Here is a 25,353-nt window from a genome sequence, read left to right on the forward strand (position 1 = left end):
GAAATTATATAAATTACAAAGTTCCTTCCCCCATTTCTGCAACTCTTACTGTCTCTTTCGACATGATTTGTTAACATGATAGAAAACTTGCTGTGCTTTCCGTTATTATTTTCCGTTTTTGTTCCAAATTATGACAAACAAAAAGAGTGTAGCGCGCGCTTCGCAAACTTGTCAGTTTTGTTTGGTTTTTGGGCAAGAAGAACTGCAATTAGGAGAGAATTCGGTGGGGGGTTAGGGGTTAGGGGCCAATCCCCAGCACTGATTACGCAACGGCTTTGGCAACAGAGGAACGAAGGAACCCGAAACAAGAACATGTCAAGAAGTCCCTGGCAAAGTTTATTCTCCACCTCCAACCATCGCAAACCCAAACCCAAACCCAAAACAAGAAATTGCGCGAGCAGAAAAAGTCGGCATTTAATTTGTTAAAAAGGCCAACTAAATGCAGCGGGACAAAAAACCAGCAATGCCAACAAAAGGCAAAACGGGCCGACTGAATTTTTACTTGAGCTCTCTTTTTTGCTGTGATGTACTTGCTGTAGAATTATGTACCCAAGAAATTAGTATACAAAACTTTGCTGGCTGCCAGAAGGCAATGCAATACAAAATAAAAATACAAAAAATACAAAAAATATAAAAAAGAAGGGAATGGCACTGGCACAAAACTTTGTAAATTCAATTTGAAATACATACAAGTGGGCAGTAGGTGGCGAACAAAAGGAGACAGTGGACAGTAGTTGTTGCAACTGGCAAACTGGACAAATGGACAAATGGACAACTGAACTCGCCCAGACAAACCCAGACACTTGGCTCCCGCCCAGCAAAACTGGCCTGTACTGGACTGGAGTAAAAGACCCAGCACTTGGCGTCGCAATTGTGCGCGACTTTGCGCCTATGCATAAATATTTAATTAACTGCAGCGCATTATTTTAATTAGGTGTAAAAACTGCCAAACAACAAAAGCCCCGAGAAAGACTCCAGGGGGAGACTCCCAGATTCAGATTCAGATACAGATACATTTACAGATACAGATACGGATTCGGATTGCAGCTAGAGGTGACTTAATGGGGGGCATTTGCTAAAAGCATTTCTGGCTTTTGTGTTTCGGGCAGGCCAGGGCCACGCCCACAGCGCCTCATTAGCATTTTCTATAAGTTATATGATATATCATGATATTCTATGAGATATAAGATATATGCTATATTATATAAGCTACATAATATATGTTATTTGATATATTCTATATGCAATTTTATATATGATTTAAGATATATGGTATATAATATATGTTATACGCCATATGATATATGATATATATTCTGATATATGCTATATCATATATTCTGTAAAATATAGGATATATGCTATATGATATGAGCTACATGATGCTATTCTATTTGATATATTCTATATGATGTTAAATATATGGTATATAATATGTGCTCTATATGCTCTAAGATATATGCTACATAATATATCCCATATGACATACGCTAAATAATACATGTTATATGCTATAAGATATATACTATGTGCTATATACCATATAACATTTACCAGCTGCATTGGAGACGATCTTCCGATCATTCTTTGCCGTCTCCTGACGCATTTCTCTCTCCTCAAGTTGACCTCAATTTCGCAATCCCCCACACACACTGGCAATCTTTTAGCGCTAACTCAATCGCAAATATCCAATATGTGTGTGCGTGTCTGTGAGGGCACATAAATTGCACAAGCCCAAGCACCAGCCAGTAAATAAGACAAACAGTTTGTGCATTTTGCAGGGTTTCTCAGGGCAGAGCAACAAAAGACGAGGCGAGACTTGACCCAATTTCTAGCCAGGCAGCAGCAGAAAAACACAGAAAAAAACACAGAGCAAAAGCAGAGGAGCAGCTCCCTTTGTTGGAGTTCCACTTGATAAGTGAAACTCACTGTACACACGCAGCAAAAACTGGAATGCACTGGCCCTGAATATGTGCTTAAAGTAGAGGATGGGATGGGGATGGAGATATGGGGATGGGGATTGGGATGGTATGGGGTATGGTATGGGGTATGGGGTATGAAGGGAACACATGGCAGAAACAGAGGCAGAGGAAATAAACTGCAGCTGGCTGCGAATCGAAAAGCGAAACCAGCGAATGCAAACTTCAAATCGCTCGTTGGCCTGTTGACATTTCAGCGACAATTGAAGGTTGTCTGGGCCAGAGCCCCCTGATAATTGCCCAGGCAAACAGGCTTATCGAGTGATGGCTATGATGCGGGGGGACTCAGGGTATCTGACTCACCCAACCAACACACAACAACTGACTAATCCAACTCGAATTTTCAGAGCACACCCTGCAAACACCCGGTCATACTGCTGCAGGATGTGAACTTCATGGACCTGCATTCGCTGGTGGAGTTCATCTACCACGGCGAGGTCAACGTGCACCAGAAGTCCCTGCAGTCCTTCCTCAAGACCGCCGAAGTGCTGCGCGTCTCGGGACTCACGCAGCAACAGGCGGAGGACACACATAGCGTAAGTATTAGGACGGGAGAATAACCAGGATGACCAGCTCGACTCAGTCCAGAACTTGCAACTCTATCCCACAGCATTTGGCTCAGATACAGAACCTGGCCAATTCCGGCGGCCGCACGCCGATCAATTCGCACGCCCACTCGCATCCACATCCGCACCATGGTTCGCTGCATGGCGACGACGGTGGCGGCTCCTCGACCCTGTTCAGCCGCCAGGGGGCGGGTTCACCACCCCCGCCATCGGTGGTGCCCTCGCTGCCGCCGCACATCAACAACCAGCTGCTCAAGCGGATGGCCATGATGCACCGCAGCAGTGCCGCCGCCGTGGCCGCCGAGGAAACATCGCATGCTCTGAAGCGACTCCGGGGATCGGACAATGGATTGCCCCTCTCCGGCGCCGTTGGCGGTGGTAGCAACAACAACAGCCCCGACTTGCCACCGCTCCATGCACGCAGCACCTCGCCCCAGCAGACTCCGGCCGACTTTAGTACGATCAAGCACCATAACAACAACAATACGCCGCCGCTGAAGGAGGAGAAGCGTGAGTGTTGATTGGTTCTGATTCGGTGAGCTCTAGGTTCTAATTAATCCCTTGATCAACAGGCAATGGACCCACTGGCAACAACGGAAACTCTGGCAATGGAAACGGCAACGGAGCGAGCAACGGCAACGGAATCTCCATCAGCGACAAGCTGGGCAGCCTCACACCCTCGCCGCTGGCTCGAGCGGGCGCCGATGACGTCAAGTCGGAGCCCATGGAGCTCGTTTGCTCCAACAACAATGCCAACGCGAATGATGAGCACAGCAACGACTCCACCGGCGAGCACGATGCCAATCGCTCCAGTAGTGGCGACGGCGGCAAGGGATCCCTGAGGTAAGTTATCCCCTAAAAGTCCTGAAATCATTTACGATGTTGCCTAAAAGTATGCAGTGAAACAGAAATATAAAATATATCATAGCATACTATTAGACACCTCTGCAAGTTTTTGATTGATTTGGTTTTCAGATAGTTTTTTAGATCACACACCAAAGTGTCTAAAAGTAGACAGTGAAAAGAGGATTGAAAATATAATATATTTTTTTGACTTGGAATTTTTTTTTTTATACTGTCCTAACGTGAACAACCAATAATTGTGATGATATAAGACTTGGGACTTGAGTTTTTCATCCATTAAATTAGTTTTAAGTGCCAAAGTACTTATCCAAATTCAGATCAGAATCATTTAGCTTAAAAAATAAGCCTTTTACCTTGATGATCAATTCGTAGTCGTAGGAAAATCTAGTAACACTCCTAAAACCCCATTGCAGCTCTGGCAACGACGAGGAGATCGGAGACGGACTCGCCTCACACCACGCCGCCCCGCAGTTCATCATGTCGCCGGCGGAGAACAAGATGTTCCATGCCGCCGCCTTCAACTTCCCCATGAGCAATCTCGATCACTCAGCGTTGCTTGGTGCGTATACGCAATGTGCGCAGAGATCGTGCTAACTAACTAACTAACGCTTTTCCTCTTGCTCTCCCCCTCTCTCTCTTTGTCTCGCTTTCTCCATCTTTTTCTCTCTCTCCCCATCTCTCTCTCTCTCTCTTTCTCGCTGCCCATTCTGATCGGTTTTTGGCCACATCTGCGATCCAATCACAGGTCTCAACACACAGTTGCAGCAGTCCGGTGACCTCGCCGTGTCCCCTCAAGGTGAGTCCGAACATTTCTCTATCCGTACTCTATTGTTCCGCTCTATTTGCGCTCAAAAGCTCATTATTACATTTTTTACATCAAATGCAAATGCAAATGCAAGTACCAAAATAATATACCAAAGAGTCTATCCAAGTCAGATACCAGAATACCAGATACCAAAAGAAATGAAAGGCTAAAAGCAAACGTAAACCTAAAAGTAAAAGAGAATACGAATACTAAAAAGCTAAAACCAAAAAAAAAAAAAAACAAAAACCAAAGCCAGAATCTAAGTCAAATAATTATTTAATAAACTGCTGAGAGATCATTTTTAACATGCCCGTAATTTGGTTGAATTTTCGAACTACATAGTTTAACGTTCCTTTTTTTGTTGTTGTAACCTTTCGTTGTCATTATCATTATCGTTTTCGTTTCCGTTTCCGTTGTTCTTTTGTTTCTTTCGAGTTTTGCGTTTCGACTGACTTGAGGACACACACATACATACATACATGTCGCATATGTATGCGTGTCGATCAGGAGCAGGACTTTTGATTTAACTTTCGATTTATTTCCCGTTGGACTCAACTCGAATCCGCACCCGAATCCAAAAAAAAAAAGAAAATAAAATAAAAAACGAATTCGAACTTGATTCTTGGAACCAACGGCAGACCCGAAAATCGAACCGATCCCAAATCCCAACCCCTACCAACAAAAAAAACTCCGGTTCGTTGCGATTCCAAGTTCCGAGTTCCCGTCGTAGCGTATAAAGTGTATAAATTTCTTTCTTGTTTGATTGTTTCGATGGTAAATGTTTTCATTTGTTTCGGTCACACTCACACCCTCACACACGCACATGCCAGACCAGAAGAACCCAAGGGTATTAAAACCCAGAACCTAGAACCACCCACTCAAAAAGATTCTACCACGAACCCCCCTCCTCCCAAAAAAAGAAACCTCCAAGTAACTGCACATGCATATTTAGTCGGTTTTCCATGTCATCCGTGTTACGAAAAAGCGCCAATGATGATGAGAAGTGATACATAATGATTATAGAGAGTTCCATGCCAGGGTAATTGCTGAATAAACGCTTGCCGCGAAACTTTGGCAAACAATCTGAGCAACAGGCGTAGCCACACATCCGCATCCGCTTATTGCAAATTCCCGCTCCGCGTGTTTGTTGTTTGATGAACTACGCAAAATTAATTAACTCGCAGCTTTACAGCTCATCTGCCAGCCGCAGAGTGTTTAGCAAAATTCTATCACAAGTTTCGCGTGTGTGTGCTGCGGTTAGGCCGCAACAATCCGTAACAATCCGCAGCTCAAAATGTTTTATATGTTGCCACTTAAATAAGATAGCTAGTTCTATATGAACTCCCCGATCAAACCGATCACCCATCCAATCCTCATGCCTCAAAGAATCATCCCAAGGCCAGAAACTAACTTTAAAAGCAACCGAATGCCACACGACAAACACTCTTTGACGTTTATGTTTTTGAATTCTTAACCGTTGTTATTTCGACTGCGTAATCCGCTAATCTATTTCCGTTTTTGTTTTGCATTCTTTGCGTTCTGTTCCGTTTCGTTTCGTTTCGTTCCATTTTTGTGTGCAAATTTTTTGTGTATTCGTAATGAAAAACCCAAGTAAAACAAATGAATTACCAGCAAAATGTACTACAAAACAACAGCAAAACGCACCCACTCACACAAACAAAACACGCACACACATTCACGCCAATACACTGCCCTATTACAAACACATGCTTAGAATTCCAAAAAAAAGCGATCCCAAGCTAGAAATTATAGTACGTTCAGTTTTTACCCATATCCCAGAAGGAGCCACCTTTTTTTGTTCTTTTTAGAAAAACTATGAAGGAAAAAAATTTTAATTTTCATTTCGATTTGAAGCTTTTATTTCAGTAGAGTAGAATCCCAAATCAATCCCATTTCGTTGCGTTTTCTTTTTATTTGTTTCGTTCCATTATGTTCCATTCTGTTTTTTGTGCTACAAGATATGGCTGAAAAAACACTAGACATAACACGGGAAAATCCCCGCAGAGAAGCGAACACCGAGTACATTTTGCAATCGAAATTTTATTGGTGTCAACTTTTAGTTTCCATGTAAAACGCAACGCATTTGAAGATCGAATATATACATACCTACATAATATATATATATATATTGAATATTGAACTCTTTCCTTTATTTGTACGTCGTCGTGCTTGTGTCTAAAACTATGTAAACCCCACCCGAACCAAATTAACCACCCATCGACCCGCTCCCCCCATTAGCAAAAGTCAAAAGAAAAGCTTTATTTACAACAATTGCATTGGAACGAATTTTCACATTAATTTTCAATGTGTCTTTTGTTAACAACTGTCGAAGCCCCCGCAGCCTGTGATGGAGGGAAAAGCGGTTTTCATTTAGTTTACCACCCAGTCCAGACCCCCGAAAACGCCACCCTCCAAAAAATGCCCCTGGGTCAGTCTCTTGCTCTTGTCCCCTCGAATTCGGCCACACTTTGCTTTGAGTACACACAGCCCGACCAGACCCACCGACCCCGCAAATTAAAAGCAAAATCAAAACCCAACCCACAATTACTCCACAATCAAACAGCCCCCCACATTCACACTCACACTTAAATCGACAAATCCTCAATGTGCTGCTGCAAATACAGAAGTCAGTGCACAACCAGGTACATGTAAATCCTTTGATAGCCTAGGGCTCCGATCCCCTGATCCCTGATCCGTGACCCGGGGTCGGAGGATCAGCCAGAACTCGGCACAGATTGGCATTTGTTTACTCATGCGCACAACACAGGTCACAGATACAGTTAGGTACAGTACACACCAGGCGCGCTTCGTTTCATTCCGTTCCGTTCCGTTTCGCGACTCTCGGCAGACCAACCCATACGCAATGTGTTCGCACTCGACACCGCACGCTCCACACTCGAAACAATATACGGCCACACTGTAGCCTCAAATGATTACCTGGCCACGCTAATTCACAGCACGCACACAAACTCACTCACACACAGGACTCACACATACAGGCTCCCCTTGAAAATTGAAAATTGAGAAGGAGGCGAATCCTTCGCTTTTTGATATAGTCAAAAGGCACCCACACCATACACTCACTCACACACATGCATCCCCGCCCACCCGCACGCACACACCACACATACACACATACATACATGAACTATATTATGCGCTCCAACACAGCTAACAAAAAAATGATCACCAGAGGGAACTAACACCGAAGTTGATCGACTAACGCTAATCTTTATTTACTTTCCAATTGTACTAACCGACCAAAATTTAAAATTCCCCCAAATAATCGTGACAACTCTACATATATATACACATATATACATATATATATATGTCTATGTAAATCTACCTACCCACACACGTATATATATGATTCCAAAGTATATACATAAATATTGTTAAGAATTGATCGATCTAACCCCCTGTATACGTATATAAATCCGCTTTACTAAACCCCCCAATGGATTCAAAATCAAAAATACAACCACCGCCCACAAAAGGCGACCAAAGCAGACAACTCGATACATGAAACAATCACACCCACCCACCTCCTTTCTCCCCAAAAACCCAAAATCCCCACCTACCACACCACCCACCACCAGCACTAAAGAACACAACAACTGAGAATATCTCAACCCAACAACTCAAGGCTTCAAGTATATAAATTTGATTGACAAACCGCTTTAAATTACGCTCTATATATAAATATATATTTGTTGCTCCTATTTATTAAACCAAAGAACACAAACACACACACAAAACACTGCGAGAAAAGGAGAAATCAGAGTTATATCTTACGCCTAGCATACCTAGAATAAATTACTTTAACTCCCGTGCGAAGCATTCAAAATTCACTAATTTTAAGTTCCGCAATTGGTGACCCAGGCAAACCGAAAATTGAAAATCGAAAAATGTATCCACCACCAATCTATTTAAGTTACCACCTAAGCACACGAAAACGAATTAAAATCTGTAGACGGAATGGAGGAGTTGGAACTGGAGTCGATGCTATTGGGCTAAAATACATAATTGCTTAAGGAACAAGTTACCAAAAACGATAGATAACTATTAAAGCCCATAAGAAGGAACCTAAAAATTAATACAAAACCTGCAGATCCATCAACACTCCTCCAATCTGTCAACAGCCTTAAAATACAAACAACAAATAAGGACCAAGAGCAAAAATTGTAATCTAAGCCACAATGTAAATTTTACGAAATTCTAATAACATTGAATTATCAAAAAAGAAAAGAAATAATCGAAATTTAAATCGAAACTAGAAATTACCATTAAGATTCCGGAGAGAGATGATGATGTTAAAGACAAAGGTGATTTGGCAAGGGTTTAATACTAGTGCTTTTTAAGTGACACACCCACACACAACCCCGAATCCCAAAAAAAAAACACACACACAACCGCAAACACATACACACACAGAGACACACTAGGTACGGGAAGTCAAAGAACACACAAACCAACAACCAAATACACGAACAATGATACAGATACTGATAATATGATACTGATTTTTATGGTGATGGTGTTTTACCAAACACACACACACACACACAACACACGAGCACCCAGACACACACACACACACAAACAAACGAAACACTTGTCCTCCCCTCTGAACGTCTGATTTTAAATGCTCCTCCTACTATTCCTACTCCTAAATTGTAAATTACCACACACCACCGCACACTATGGTAATGAGTTAAACAAAAAAACAAACCAAACTACAACAAAACAAACCAACCAAACAAAGTACCCAAAACCAAAACTAGCCAACCAACAAGTACCTCAAACTAAACCTAAACCAAATACCAAAACCAAACAAAAGAACCCCAACAATTTTGCACACGTTGAGTATCGGTAGTGTCCATCATGCGATCAGATCGACATCGATGTCCATTTTGTACGCAGCCGCCAGGAAAGAAAGAATCGATTCTGAACTGAACTGGAACTGAGCTCTCCACTGAGTAACAGTCACAGTTTGGGTCGTATTCGCAGTCACTGTCACAGTCACTTCAATTCGGTTTCGAGTTGAATGGTGAATGGTGAAATAAAAAAAAAACTGAAACTGAAACGTCGACGAACAATCAAAAAAGAAATAAATTTCTCACATTTGCCATATGCGAAGCCAACCGTTTTCTTTTCCACATGCCATCCTCCAAAGTCCCCTGATATATATATCCCAACTCCCCACCACAACCATCTACTTCTCTCCCCCTCTCTCTTTCTGTATATCTCTCTCTCTCTCTCTATCTTTCTAATGTCACGCAATCCGCTAGAAAAACAGATTGAACAATCGAAAAATAAATCCAAAGTTAAATTAGCCACTAGCTAAAGCAGAAATGAAGCAAACTTATATATATTTGATGCAAAAAATGCTAACGAAATTCTATTTCTGATAAAAACCATCCGGCAAATACACAAGAAAGCAACTGAAAATAAATCATAAATTCAAAAATTCAAAAATTCCAAAATCTAAATCCAAATCCAAATGAGAAATCACGCAAAATTGAGACAAAAAAAAATCCAATCCAATTCAATTCAATAAAAACTCGTTGTCCTTGGGCTAATGCGACGTTTTCTGACTTTCTTCCCCACTTTGTCGTCAGGTAAACTGACGACAAATGCTACAACTACTACTACAACAATAAACAACAACTTGATTACCAACAACAACAACAACAACTACGATTACTCTCTACCAACCAAAAACAACAACTCAAAAACAACTCCAACTACAACTCCATCACCACCAACAACAACAACTCCAACTCGACCTACAGCCATCACAAGTGCCTCCGGCATCTGTGGCCTTAACCTCTCCACATTTGCAGCCAACGGGAGCAGCAGCAGCGGCAGCAACGGCGGCCTCTCGGTGACCGCCCTGCTGCCCCAGCAGCAGCAGCAGCAGCAGCAACAACAGCAGCAGCAGCAGCAACACCAGATGTCGCAGCAGCAACAGCAACAGGCGAACAACTCCAACAGCGGTCAACAACAGCAGCACCAACAGCAGGCCAACGGAATCCTTGCCTGCAGCACGCCCACGCCCAACACGCCCACCACCCAACAGCAGATGTTTGCCGCGGTAATGGCCAACATGGCGGCCTCAGCGGCATCCGCATCCGCATCCGCATCGACGAGCGGCAGTGCCAACAGCTCGCTGAACAACTCCAGCTCGGCCTTGAACACCTCAGGCGGCAACGGCGGCGGCGGCGGCGGTGGCGGTGGAGGCGGAGGTGGACTCAACAGCGCGGTCAGCGGCGGCGATGACTTCCGATGCAGTCCGTGCAACAAGAACTTAAGCTCCCTCACCCGCCTCAAGCGGCACATCCAGAATGTCCATATGCGCCCCACCAAGGAGCCCGTGTGCAACATCTGCAAGCGCGTCTACAGCTCATTGAACAGCCTGCGCAACCATAAGAGCATCTACCATCGCAACCTCAAGCAGCCGAAGCAGGAGCCAGGCGCCGGCGGAGCCACACAGGCCACGGCCAATAGCTTCTACCATCAGCAGCACCAGCAGCAGCAACTGAATCACCACTCCTCCTCATAGGGCTTCATGTACTTCGACTACCGCCAGCAGCATCCGCAGCAGGCTCCGCATCAGCAGCAGCAGCAGCGGCACCACCACCACCACAACCCGCACCCGCATCCGCACTCGCATCCGCACCCGCATCCGCAACACAGAGGGTTCTCCAGTTGAGGGGGAGCAGGTTTTTGTTAAGTTTGAATGAACTGAATGTCAAGCATATGTAGGTGTAAGGCATAGGAACCCCCACACACACACACAACCAGACACAAGACGGTGCTTTTTGTACACATTAACTATTAAAGACCAGGACTTAAACAAAAAAAAAAAGGATGAGCACTCTCACAAAAACACAGTCTAAGCTAGTTACAATTAGTTGCCTTCGGTAGTTGCTAAGCACAGGATACACAGTTTATACAGAGTAAATTGATAGCCGTTAATAACCCTAAGGTAGCCCAAAAGAAAACCTCTCCCCCCCCCCCCCCCCCTGTAAAGTTTCCAAAAGTTATGACCTTCCCCCTTTCCCGGAATCCCAAACCCCATCCAATCCAATCCCATTTCACTCTTTGTCGTCAGCTATACAAGTCTTAATACCGTTAAGTAGGAGCTAACAGAGGTGCCCGTAGTGAATTCTTCGAAATGGCTTTAACTAAATACAATTTATCCGATGGACAGCATATTCTGTATACACCTTATGATAGGCACAAATCGTATATCGATTTCAATGGGGGGATATGCAAAGCGTTAGACGTATGAATTATCTCTCTCTGCACGTTACATATTAAAATAAAGACCAAGCTGCAGTTTTTTTTACCTTTTACTTAGTATATACACACATAAATATATATAATGTTGAAGAGTTACGATTTATAGAGGTAGTTTAGGAGTTTACGAGAAGAAGAAGAAGCGATGAGCGAGAGGGAGCGACCGACCGAACGACCGACCAATTGCAAAGATCTTTTCTATAGTACTCTAAACTAGTTATCAAATTCTAAATAGTTAGGGTTAAGAGCACAACAAGAAACACCCACACACACACAAACACCCATGCACACACAGAAATCACGATGCATATGTATGTCTAGACTAAGAAAAATGTTTAACCATAGGCTACCATTTTTTTTTGCATTTTTTTGTATATTTAATGTTAGTTATGCGAATATTGAATAATTATACCGAAATGTTTGACCGGATACTTCGATGAGTAAACCTGTGTTCGTTAATTTTTAGTGCTGCTAAGTAAAGATACAGACACATGTATGTGCGTAAGACCTATGAATACAAGCAAATATATATATATATACATATAAACACCACACACATACCCACACAACCACAAGCCACAAGCAGTTGAGATCCATGTATGATATGAAGCGATTGCGGTTCTGTGCGAAGAACTTCACTTTCTATTCTAATTCAATTCATGATAATTACAATAAACGTCTACACATCAAAGCGATATTTCATTTACCACGCCCCCGCTCCTGAGGTCACAAACCCCCTCCCCCAACCCCCAAGCACCACGCCTTCCGCCTCGTTGTTGTATGCATGTCAATCGAGGCGTTGTCACCCGCCCCCCGTGGGAAACTAACAAGAAAAAAAAATCCAGACCGACAGAGGTCCATTCCCCTCTCTCTCTCTCTGTCTCACTCTGCGCCTATCTCTGTCTGTCCAGCCACATATCATGCACATATTGTCCTCACTCATAACCATACATTAGCTAGATCGTAGTGCCAGGACTTGGCCCTTCGTCCCGCGTCAATGTACCATGTCATGTGTGCCGAACCGAATCGAATCGAATCGAACTTTGACCCCGTCACACTCACACCTACGCCGACACACTCGCACACTCTCTCGGGTCGAGCGCGAACTTCACCTACTTTAAGGACCCCTCAGAAGCAGCCTCAGCTACAAAAAAACTATTAATACTACTACTAAAATCCCACATCCAAACCTAAATCCAAATCAAAACCAACCAACCCCTCCGCTCCACCCTTAAAATGGGCGGTAAAACAAAAAACCCCCCTAACCGCACCCTCAGTGAAACGCTAAGTATCTGAATCTGAATCTTAGAGGTGCCCGCGATCCACTGACCCCCGAACCAACCCTCGCACACAACCGAACATTGGAATATGACCCCTGTGTGAGACCCAAAAACCGTTCCCCAGCACGTTTAATCTACCGCACATTTGGTTCTTTTTAACCGAAACCGAACCCAAACCCTGAACCCTGAACCCCAAGCCCCGAACCCTTAACCTTGAACCCCCCAAAAAAACCAAACCCAATCGAACCCAACACAGGCAACGGTGCTGCGATTGAGTTTGAAAAAAAGAGACACTAGTGACAACCGCAAGAAAAAATTGACAACTTGCAACTAAAAACCAAAATAGAAAAAAAAAACCGAAATAACTAAAAGAGAAAATCAAAATAATACTAAACATTTTATATATACAACAAATCAATCAGGCCAAACATGTTTCAAAATTTTGCTAAACTTAACAAACAAATTAAGAAAATCACAATCAAAATCGAAATCGAACGAAAAAAAAATCTGAACGCTGAACAAAATTGGAATTGAAGTCGAAATTGAATCGAAAATCGAGAAATGCGAATCGAATCGAAAACAAGACAAGACAAATTGGTTTTAAAAGCATCCACGAAATTCGTGACAAATTACCAACGATCAGATTACACCTAAATTGGCAATCAAAAAAAAAAAAGACACCATAAAATTATTCACCAGTTTACAAGGTCGTTCCCAAAGTCGTGGCAATGGCAACTGCAACTGCAATCGTGGTTGCAACTGCAATTGCCACCGATCGGATCGATCGATTTTTCCGAATTCGAAACGAACCGAAACGAAATTCAATTCGATTCGAGCTCGAATTCGAATTTAAGCCGAGTTCCCCACCTGCGGCATGAGAACTGTGCGAATTCGAGTTTAACAACAACCACTACAAAACTAGCCACAGCAACAATAACAACAACAACAACAGAAACAGCAACAGCTACAGCAACAACAACAACAGTCAACAAAACCGTTTTATTACCATTTTATTTCCATGCGTTTTCCCCAAAAAAAAAATCAATAAATAAACAAAAATGGGAATGAAAAGCCAACCCGAAACCAAAACCAAACCGAAAGCCAAAAAAATCGAAACTCCGAAAATGCAAAAATTGCGAATCGCACTCCGAATTTGAATCTGAACTCGAATCTCCGAGAACAGCAGCGTTTTTTTTGGTCAAAACCAAAACCAAGCCAAAATGTTTTAAGGAATGCGTTCGCAAAAAAAAAAAAATGATGAAATTAACAAAAGCAAAATATTGAATAAACAGTTTGAAGCAAAGTTAGCAAATTTACATTGTTTTGAGCCTGGATTTGTTAGTGTTATAAAATTAAAACAAAAAACATACAGAAACAGATACAGTTACAGATACACTGACAACGACAGTTACGACACACTAACACCAAAAAAAAAGAAAAACAAGACAAGGACAACTACTACAACCACACACAACCAACTAAACAACAACAGAAAACCCAAACAAACAAACAAATAACAACAAAGTCAAATATACAGAAAAGTCACTATTGTCTCTTTTTTTCTTCTCTTCCTTTCTAAATGACCGTTTAGGTGGCAGCACCGGCAGCCTACTCGGCGGCGTCATAGTGCCCGGCGGTAGTGGTGGTGGCACCCCTAGTAATAGTAGTAGCAACAACAACAACAACAACAGCAACAACCAACAAGTAGAACAACAGTCATCACCACACCAACTCCTCCAACAACAACATCATTCCACACCACATACCAACAGTCCACAACAACAGCAACTGAAGCAGGAACAACTACAACTCAAGTCAGGAGGAAGCAGCAAGTCGAGCGACCTGCACATTGCAGCTGGCAGCGAACGTAGCCTATCCCGATCCTCGCAGGGATTGGCCGAGGCAGGCGGTCACAGTGCCACGCCCTCGCCCTCGCCCACCGCCTACCACAAGCGGGAAAGGGAGCGTGAGAGGGAGCGAGAGAGGGAGCGAGAAAGGGAGCGAGAAAGGGAGCGTGAGCGTGAGCGGGAACGAGAACGATCGATGGATCGCGAGCGTGACCTCGACCGTTCCACGGGCGGCACGGGCGGAGGATCGCCACCGCCGCCGCCGCCCTCGCATCACTCGCACTTTGGCCAGCATCCGTTGTCGCTGCTGCCCAGCCACCATCAGCTTCATGCCACCCACCATGAGCTGAGCGCCGCCGCCGCCGCTGCCGCCCACCATGCCCACGCCCATGCCCATGCCGCCCATGCGCATGCATTGGCCCGCGCCGGATCGCCCCTGGAGCACCATCACCTGCTGCACCATCGACGCGCCTCGCTCTCACCCTCGGGAGCCGCCGGCGTTGGAGGAGGCGGCGGCGGTGGTGGCGGCGGCGGCGGAGGACGAGGTGGTGGCGGAGCGGGTGGACCCGGCGGACCGGGCAGCAGCCTCCTCTCATCGGTACGCGCCCAGGATGTGGCCCAGGCCAATAGACTGCTCCTGCCCCTGCCGCTGAATGCCTGCCATCGGTGCGACGTCTGCGGCAAGCTGCTGAGCACCAAGCTCACGCTTAAGCGCCACAAGGAACAGCAGCATCTGCAGCCGCTGAACAACGCCGTGTGCAATCTGTGCCACAAGGTCTTCCGCACTCTGAACTCGCTGAACAACCACAAGAGCATCTATCATCGCCGCCAGAAGAACCATCATTCGTACTTCCATCACGGAGCCGGTGTGGGTCAGGCGGGCAGTCCGGGCAGTCGGCTCCATCAGTCGCTGAGCTCGCTGAGTGCCGCAGCGGCGGCGGCTAATAATAGCGTTAATGTGGGCGGCGGAGCGGTGGGCGGGGCCGGTGGCAATGCCGTGGCCGCTGCAGCGGCAGCAGCAGCAGCTGCCGCCGAATTGCTCCTCTCGCCAATAGTTGGAGCCGCCGCGGTGGCCGGTGGGACGGCCAGCTCTACGCTCCAGCTGGCGGCGGCGCATCAGCAGCAGCAGCAACAGTCATCGCCGGGCATTGTCAAGCCGTGCATGGACTTCTTATAAGATCAGCAGCAACTCTTGCAGCAGCTCTTCCACGTGGCGCTCAACAACTCCGCGGCGGCAGCGGCGGCTGCAGCGGCAGCAGCTGCGGCGGGTGGCGGCGGCGGCGGCGGAGGATCGGGTCCCGGAGCGGGAGCTGGGCAGGAAGCGATGAACGGAGGCGGTGGAATCGGAGTCGGAGTCGGAGGACAGGAGTACGGAGTCGGAGGAGTGCAGGGGCCAAGTGGCACGCCCACTGTCGATCTCACACAGCTGGAGCATTCAGGCGGAGGCGGAGGATTCCAGCACCATTTGCCACACCATCTAACCCACCAGCATCCGCTGTCCCACCAGCATCCCCACCAGTTAGCGCACCCGCATCCCCATCCGCACCAGCATCCATATGAACGCATGAATTTACTAGACCAATAAGCCAGGCGCAGGAAAGTATGCTACGAAAGATGATCGGGCAACACCAGACACACGAACACGCACACTCGCACACAGACACAAATCAAGAAGAAGAAGGAGGAGGATAAGGACAAGGAGGAGAAGAAGAGGAATTACGAAGCAAAGCGGAGGAGAACCGACCGAACGACAAAGAGGAGCACGATGAGATTAGGGACGACTACTACTATACCATTTAAATTTCGGATCTCACAGAACGGAAAATTCAAAGACTTTTTCGGCCAGAACAAAAACGGAAATGAAAGAAACCTAAAATACAAAGGCAAACATCGAGACGAAGCAATGATAACGATGATAAAATAAAAGAAAGTGAAAGCAAAAGGAGAGGAGAGGAAGACAAACAAAAAAAACATTTTTAGGCAAATGGAAAAACTGTGATTATTTACGACTTGATTATAAAGCAAGCAAAAACAAAGGTCTTTTACGATAAAGCTATATAGCTCTTTATACATACATGCAAACAAACAAACAAACAAACAAACAAACACACACACACTCTCAAACACTCAATGAGATCGCGCTGGAATCGGAGGACTCGGAATCCTGGGCAGGACACGTATACATATAAGCATTTTTTTTGCCCATCCCAAATTGGGATGCGATTAGAGTTTGTGACGTTAAAAACTAGATTAGGAGAAAGCGGAGCTCCAAAGCTTGGAGCACAGGATAGAAGACTGTTAACCATGCCACATGCCACCCGCATACCCACACACCCACATACCTACTACCCACCAATCCACCCACTACCACACATGCCACGCCCCATTGAACACGTACCCCTAAGTATTACCCATAAAAAACGCCAGATGCCAACGCCATCGAACTGAACATCCGAACCGATCTGAACCCCCCCAATCGATAAAGATGTGGATACGAATGCAGCCGGGGATCACAATGAATCTGCATCGGAATTACTGAATCGATGTGCTATGCGTCATGTCCAATTATCCCCATCATCTGTACAGCATCTAACTATTCTATCTTCCTCACATTTGCATACTATGAACACCAACCACACGCCCATAAACCGAAAAAAAAAACATACAACTAATGCATTTTTTTTGTTTTTTTATTATCATTGTAAGATATCAGAGATATATATATATAAAAAAAACATATGTGTACATTTAGCAGCCACTAAATATTCATCAAATGAGTAGCAAGGTCAATGTAAAAACCACAAGAATGTAAACCTAGCCCTAAGTGAATGTGTGTGTAATACGATTTTTTTTACTTATCTACAATTAAAAGCGTTGCTCTTAGGAAAAAAAAACACACACGAGTATACATTTGTACATGTATTTGCATAACTATGAATACGAATATGAATATGGATATATATATATATATATATATATATAACTAAGACTATGACTCAGCATAACGCATACACAGCAAAACCATAAATCAATTTTGAGATGAAAGTCAAAAGCGAGGTGATCTAAGATTGTATATAGGTGGAAATAGCACTGAGGGGGTTTATGATTATGATGATGGGAAGAGTTCATGCGCGTTTCGAAGCTTGGATAAAGAGAACGGGGAAACGGGGACCAGGACTGACTAGTTTTAAACTCAACCGAAGAAGAACGATGAGCGATCATCGATAAAAGTTAGCTGATAGCTCAAAAAAAAAATGAAAAATTCGACAATGAACAATGAAATTGTTGGTCCCCAGTTGATATGTTGCCACTTATTATACATATGTAGTACTATGCTTTCCAATTGGCAGACTTCGCGACACTAAATGCATAATCAAAATTAGCGACCAGATATTTATGGTATAGATTTACTTTGCTTCCAGCACACCTTACCTTAATTTGAAGACTGATTATTCGAAGTAGAACTTTGGAAGGGGCGAGGACTAGAACTAGAACAACCCGTAGCAGAAGCAGTCAGGCAGAGGAACCGCAGAACGGCAGCGAACGACATTATTTTTAGGCGCGTGCAATTTCATCTTGGGTTTTTGGGTTGGGGTCCCCCGATTGGGGATAGCGATAGGAAGGATAGCTAGGAGGAGTGCAGTAGCCTTAGTTAAAAGTCACACCTATATGACCTATTTAATATGTATATGTAGGAGAGAAAAGAGAGATAGAAAGAGGGAGAAAGAGAGAGTGGAAATGAATAGTTTGAGTGCTGAAACGTTGTGTGCGAGTATAGTCGAATTTTATTTTTTATACAACCTATTATATTTAACTCTTAGTGTAACTCACCCACGCATAATCTAGGCGCATGGCGAAATTTCTATTTCCCCAATGTATGTATTTTTTTTTCTTGCTTCTTTTGGCAAACGAAAAGTCTGAAAAGTTGATTAAGTTGAATCACCCACGTTTTGATACCAAAATTCGATTTACATAGCTTATGCACATACGACTATAATAAGTTATACCGTACGAGTACACCCTTAACTGTGTCTGTATCTGTATCTGTATCTATCTATAAGGAGAACCCTCCGTTTGTTATGCTGGAACCCAAGCGATCAGAAATCGCCAGCTGCAATGCCATATATGTAGAGCATCCGAGTGCTGTCCCCAGCTCTCCGACCTCACCCCCAAATGTCACCTCGTTTTTATTATATTCAATAAATGTGGAAATGTAAATCCAGACTTATTATGTATGAGTACTGAGAGTCACATAGCAGTTCGAAGAAGATAAGATGTCGCAGCTTTGCACTTTAAATGTCGATTATTTAAAACATGTACTACTTGCTAACAAACAAACTAACAAACTAACAACTAACAGACATCGCAGATAACAGTTCACAAGCCCCAGAGAGTGTATGAGAAGGTACATCATGTGAGTACAGAGCCCAGAGCCCATAAACTCAACTAACTAAACTGAGGACCTAACCAACTAACTAAACTAAATAGCATATTGATACTCGAAATAGCAGCAGTAAGACCTCGATAAGCGGGGAGTCCTAACAGAATACCGAAATACGAAAATACCGAAATCCAAAAACCCAAAACCGAACTCAGAATACCGATTAAACAATACCGAATAATCAATAGTAGGTTCGCCTGTTTAACGTGTGTACTATGACTACTTTTTTTTCCTATTCGTATAGATGTTCTTCCCCTAGCCCCTAGTCCATAGCCCCTCCCCTTAACCGCAAATCGCAAACTTTCCTAATCCCTTTCCAGTTAAGTGAATGTATGCATACTGAACCGTATTATCCAATGAACCATTAGCTCCAAGCCACATAAAGCTTACAATTACAATTACATTAACAACTACAATTACAATTACAATTACAATACGCGATATTTAAAGAAAATAAACTAAACTACAGTAACAGTAACAGTGCAGTAACTACATGGCTATACGTACATAAGTAAAATAGCAAATCCGAGGTAGCAAGAAAGAGAAAAGGGCGGCTTACCCCCAAAACATTCAATCGAATATGCATAGAAATAGAACCCAGACGGTGTTGGGTGAAGAAAGGATGCGAAGGGAAGTGATTGGGATCACCCAAATGATCCTCATTCCATTCCATTCAGCTTCTTTCTGCGCTCAGAATCAGAAAGACAAGCCAATACAATAAAAAAAAATATCTCATATAGTTGCAAACACTCGTACACAAACGCTTGCATACTTATAACAGTAGAAATATAACCCATACCAATATCCGTAACCACCACACCCACACCTCAATAGAACTCGAAATCGAAGCTGATCGGAGATCAAGCGAATCCAATCCAGTCCAATCAAAAAAAAAGAAAAAAAAAACAGCATTAGTATAAAAACAGAAGTTTCCTTTGGCGACGAGACTTTCCAATTGTTTGTTTTTTATTCCCCAGAAGCTCGAACTCGAACTCAAACTACAATAAAAACTATTAAGTTTTCCACTCTAGCCTAGTAAGAAATGTACATTTTTGTCTCCTGTACGTTCACTTGTATATAAGCAAGGTGCCAGCACTAGAACTAACCCAACACACACACATACATATATATGCAAAGCAAAATAACAGAAACGAAAAACTTTGGATAATTAATAATTTGATGTATTTGTGTAAGTGTCAAGCAGACAACTCTAAGGAAAAGCTATAGCTATAGCAAAAGCAAAACCAATACCAAAACAAACAACTCCGAACCGAAAATAAGAGAGAGGAATGAAACCCCGTTAATTTCGTTATACGTAAATCGGAAAAGAAAGTTCATTAAAATCAGTCGAACGAAAAACACTTAAAAAAAAAGAAGTAATACGCAACGCAGACACATTCACACACACACTCAGACAGACAGAAGGAAAAACGAAGTATTTTCATAATTAAAAACAAAATGATATCGTGTTATTATTTAAATAAATAGAATGTATATAAGTGAACCATTGTACGTGCCGAGGATTTCTTTCTTAACCCACCAACCTGGTTGTCCTGTTGTGCTGTTGTTCCTGGGTCACCGAAATGGAACTTGGAATTGGGAATGGGGAACTGGGAACATGGGGCGCTTCTTTTCTGACCCTCCCTTGACCACGGCCTTGACCCCGGCCCTGACCCCGACCATGAACCCAACCCTTGAACCTGTGTTGCCATCTGTGCGAGTGTCTGGTGCTGGGACCATTCATTCAGTCCACTCCACTTCACTTCATCCGCGTAGAATGTCGCCTAACCTTGTCATGGTCGCCGCTCTCAGTGTCCCCAGTCGATCATCGAGGCCTAACACCAGTGCGCTATATTAATCCAACACTGCCTTACCACCACCCACCACCCACAATCCACAATCCCCACCCCACCCACTACCACACGATAACTGATAACTGATAACGCTAGATGTAACCGTAACTGTTAACTGTTAGTCGATAACATGGGCCACTTACTCATCACCAGCCGCCATTGGTAATGGTGCACCACTCCAATCCCACAATCCAATCCAATCCACTCAGCTCACCCCATTCCGGCTCCAAAGGAGTGCAGCGGTGGTGCAGCGACTGGACTGCAGTAAAATATATATATCTATATCTATAATTTTAATTTGTTTTTTATGTATGTATATGTAATGTTATTTATTTATGTCTTTTGCCATTTTGCCACATGCCAGACACTCGACACACACACCTGCAGTTGTTTTAACCCTCTGTGCTGCCGGGTGGCTATTCATGTGTGGGCAGCATTCATTAGAAACATTTCAGTTCCTACCCCCCCCCCTAGTCACAGCCCAAAAAAAAACCCCCCAGCGTAAGAATGGTCCAACGAATCGTGACCAAAGCCCTGCGTGTATATGAAGTACATACTATGTATACAATATCGGTCATTTTTCCCGTAGTTAGGATAAGAGGTTCCAAAACCACTAGAACCAACCAATACCAAATACCAATCATACCAAATCCAAATCCACCAATCCACCAATTTGCAGGAAACTCGCCCAAGAAACTCTTCTCATGCCAGCTCTGCGGTAAGCTCCTCTGCTCGAAAGCCTCGCTCAAGCGCCACATTGCCGACAAGCACGCCGTGCGCCAAGAGGAGTACCGATGCGCCATCTGCGAGCGCGTCTACTGCTCCCGTAACTCGCTAATGACGCACATTTATACCTACCACAAGTCCCGTCCCGGCGAAATGGAGATGAAGGACATTAAGCTCTATAACCAGTTCAACTCGTCGATCTGAGACTTAACGCCCTTGCCGGGTCGCCTAACCAGCGTGCCGCAGCAAACTCAGCAACAGCATCAACAGCAAAAGCAAAAGCAACAGTCAACCTTAGCGAAGAAAGCCAGCACGACCATGACCATGACCATGACCAGTACCAGTACCACCACCACTCCAACACCGACCCTGACTTCTACCTCAACTGCAATGACAGATCACCCGGATCGTTCCGATGACGGGCTTTCTATTTATCCAAAGCGACCAATGCCGCTGGACGATCAGTACCAACTGCTTATCCAGCAAAGACAGATAATGACGCTGTATGACTACTACCTCTATCAGCGTAACAGTCACAGTCACAGTCAGAGTCATAGTCACAGCAGCAGTCACGGCCCTTCGATTGCCACCACGAGCAACTAGAGACATCGACTAGAACCTTAGCTCAAAACTTAAAGCAATGCCATTATGTAGTGATATATATACATACCTATACATCTACCTACCAATCTATTATACACGACGAACAAAGAGAGTAGACCCCATTATTATTATTAGGAGGGGTAAGACGATTACGAACAATATATATTATATGCTTAACAAATAACAAAATACATTAGACATTAGGTAAGCTAGTTATAGGAGGTCGTTTGGAAGTCTTTTAGATTATAGTTAGATTAGCCAGATCATCCTGTAGACTTGCTGACTTTTTCACAAACTCATGCCTATGGACCAGTATAAAGATTACGGATATACACTATTTACACTCTGTGGCCTTCTTTTACCTTATACCTCATACAACGTACTCGTAGTCAATTTTACAAATATAGCTCCTTTCGTGTTAATGTTAGTTCGAAAACGGACGGACCTCGCACAAGTTGCCTTTCTGAATATCTACGTAATTTCTCACTCGACCTAGACAAGCTACCGATTGAACAGATTGTAACGTGCTTTCTTCCGTAACATAAATATACTACTATAAAACAAAAAAAATAATATACAATCATAAATATATATATATATATATACATAATATGACTCGAAGACGAATAGTTGATAATGGAAAGTAAAGCACAACTTAGGCATAAGCCCCCCAGTTCGCCGATCAACTTGTGCCTAGTGCTATAAATGCTGCATCAACGACAACAACAATGGCGTGGGATGGTGCGGCTCGGCTTGGCTCAACAACAACAACAACTACCACCAGACAACAGGCCTCACATAAAACACAATTTATCGAGCGGAGAATGAGACACAAGACGCCAGTCACTAGAGACCCAGAACCCTGAATCCTGAAAGCGGAAAGATGTGAGCTGGCTCCAATTGACCTCGTACCTTGATGTAATGATGATGTACCAGTGTACCAGAGCCGCAACTTTAACTTCACTCGCTACCAGCGACTCGCTACTCGCACCCGCTACTCGTTAGTCAGTCAAAGTAGAAGATCGCGCGCTTGCTAAAGGTTAGCCCAACATCTTAAACTACATTGGTAGCCAAGTATCCGACCATGCGCCGATACGTAGTTAGTACATTACATGCTATCTCCCTCTCATGGCCTCGATCTACACACTGTCTCACTCTCTCTTGAGCCCCAGCCATCTCTACTCGGCTGTATCTGAATCTCAATCTTAATCTGAATCTATCTGTACACGTATCTCTTTCCACCTCTGTATCTATCTTCTATCTACTTGCCATACACACTAACGATCCATCGAGCGTGCCTCGCCACCTCGGTGCTATCGATACGCTATACTCTGTACAAATTGTTTCTAGATGCAAACAATTAACCAGACCAACCACTGTGGTATATCAGCGTTGGTCAGCTTGCCACTAAATCTACGCACTCTCCTCGTCTTAAAGCGCCGCTCTGGCCACCATCCGCCTAAGTACTCTTATGTATATTTTAACCATTGTATATTGCCTGCTCACTCGCGCTCCGAACTCGCCTCCCTGCTCTCGCTCTCGTTCTCACTTTCCACTAGACTCGCCGTAGCTATAGCCTAACCTCTAACCACTCATGTACAAAAAACATCTGCGACCTGTAAGTACGACCCACTCACTCGCTACCGTAGTCGATCTCGATCTCGCTCTCCCTCTCCCCCTCCCCTCTCTCTCTCTTCGTTTCCTACTCGCTCTGTCTTCTATTACTCGCTCACACGCCTAACAAGTAATAATCCATATAAAATCAGTGCGTTCACCTATCTTTCTTCCTACTGCTCTACTCTACTACTCTATAACTCCCTGTCTATCTGAAGCTTTACTAACCGTAGTGACCAGAGCGATCTCGCTCCTCTTTGATTGATTTGGACATTTTCAGCTCAAGTCGCGAGAAGATTCGTCCGGATGCGGGGGAATCCCAATCCTCCAACTAACAGTCCTCTCTCAGCTCCTCTGTACATCTGACTTCGAACCTCTGCTCCTCTTACGCCGCGTTGACTTGGCATCTGCGTTTCCAGTACTCGTATTGTTGTCTCTTTCCTCTCTCTTCCTCCTTTCTCTGTCTCATTACCTATTGTTCCCTATGATGCAACTGTACAAATAAGCAACATATGTAAAAAGAATACTTATTTCAACTATAAACATAGAATTACGAAAATATAGAGAACTAAAAATGGATAAAGAACGCTGCAACTACAAATACATAGATCCTTAGATAACAGTCTCTTCAAATAATTAACTTTTTGTTTTGGTAAGTTTGCGTCGTTGGAGGGCCACGACAAAATAAACATACATATGTACATACCATATGTAAACCGAATCCAGACTCGCCACGCTTCCACCACGCTTGATCTATCAAAATCGAGTCGGGGCCCAATTACTAACTGCAATCATAGTTTATCATTTACTTACCGCTTTCGTTTTGTTCAATTTCCCTAATTTACTTGCAAAAGAAAAGCAAAACAAATACTAAACCAGCCTAACCAAATGAAACTGAAACCGAAACAGAAATCAGCCAAATTGTTTGAAACCGACGAGTGAAAGCTCGCAAGACACATCTGAAATCGATATTCGAAATGTGATTAGCTTCTAATTTAGTCTAATGTTTATTGCTTTACTTTTGATTCTTTGCTCTCGCTTGCCTCTCTGCATGCTACTCGCAACTCGCTACTCGCTACTCGCTTTGCCTCATCACCACTCGCTGATCGCTTGCATGCGTGTGACTTCATTTGCTTGCTACCCTACATTTCCATCACGCACATACCCTCTCAAATACACCCCTACCCACACCCACGCATAGACACTCATACATACACACACATACGTATGTGTTTTGATTGCATGTGCACTTTGTTTGGTTTTGTAGTGTAACTCGTTCGTACCTCCTAATGTATATATATGTACAATCGGTTGTTAAATAGCCAAATTTCCCTATTTACGCCTACGAAGTAGTAGCAAGTGTATAATGTACAGACCAGTTAAAAAAAGAAACACTCCAGATCCCAGAATCTCAGACCCCTGTCGAATCCATCTGCTCGTTGGCAC

The 25,353-nt window shown here is 43.8% G+C and overlaps 1 protein-coding gene across 5 annotated transcripts in view; it reads left to right on the forward strand.

Annotated features, from left to right (window-relative positions):
* br (broad-complex core protein) overlaps nucleotides 1–25,353 on the forward strand; it is a 36,612-nt gene that overhangs the window by 4,310 nt on the left and 6,949 nt on the right. Inside the window, exons 3-8 of one of the 5 annotated variants that reach the window (XR_011604691.1) lie at nucleotides 2,327–2,515; nucleotides 2,590–3,055; nucleotides 3,118–3,388; nucleotides 3,823–3,968; nucleotides 4,155–4,205; nucleotides 21,644–23,332. Coding sequence is in view for 4 of the 5 variants with exons in the window: in XM_065868230.2 (XP_065724302.2) it covers nucleotides 2,327–2,515; nucleotides 2,590–3,055; nucleotides 3,118–3,388; nucleotides 3,823–3,968; nucleotides 4,155–4,205; nucleotides 14,415–15,847 (2,556 nt within the window). In the remaining variant the exon portion in view is untranslated. Of the gene's footprint in view, nucleotides 1–2,326; nucleotides 2,516–2,589; nucleotides 3,056–3,117; nucleotides 3,389–3,822; nucleotides 3,969–4,154; nucleotides 4,206–9,859; nucleotides 14,273–14,414; nucleotides 20,624–21,643; nucleotides 23,333–25,353 lie in introns of those variants that run through there. The other 4 variants (XM_065868230.2, XM_065868231.2, XM_065868233.2 and 1 more) reach the window with 4 other exon arrangements.

Source organism: Drosophila suzukii, chromosome X (genome assembly GCF_043229965.1).
Source record: "Drosophila suzukii chromosome X, CBGP_Dsuzu_IsoJpt1.0, whole genome shotgun sequence".
NCBI classification, from domain to species: domain Eukaryota; kingdom Metazoa; phylum Arthropoda; class Insecta; order Diptera; family Drosophilidae; genus Drosophila; species Drosophila suzukii.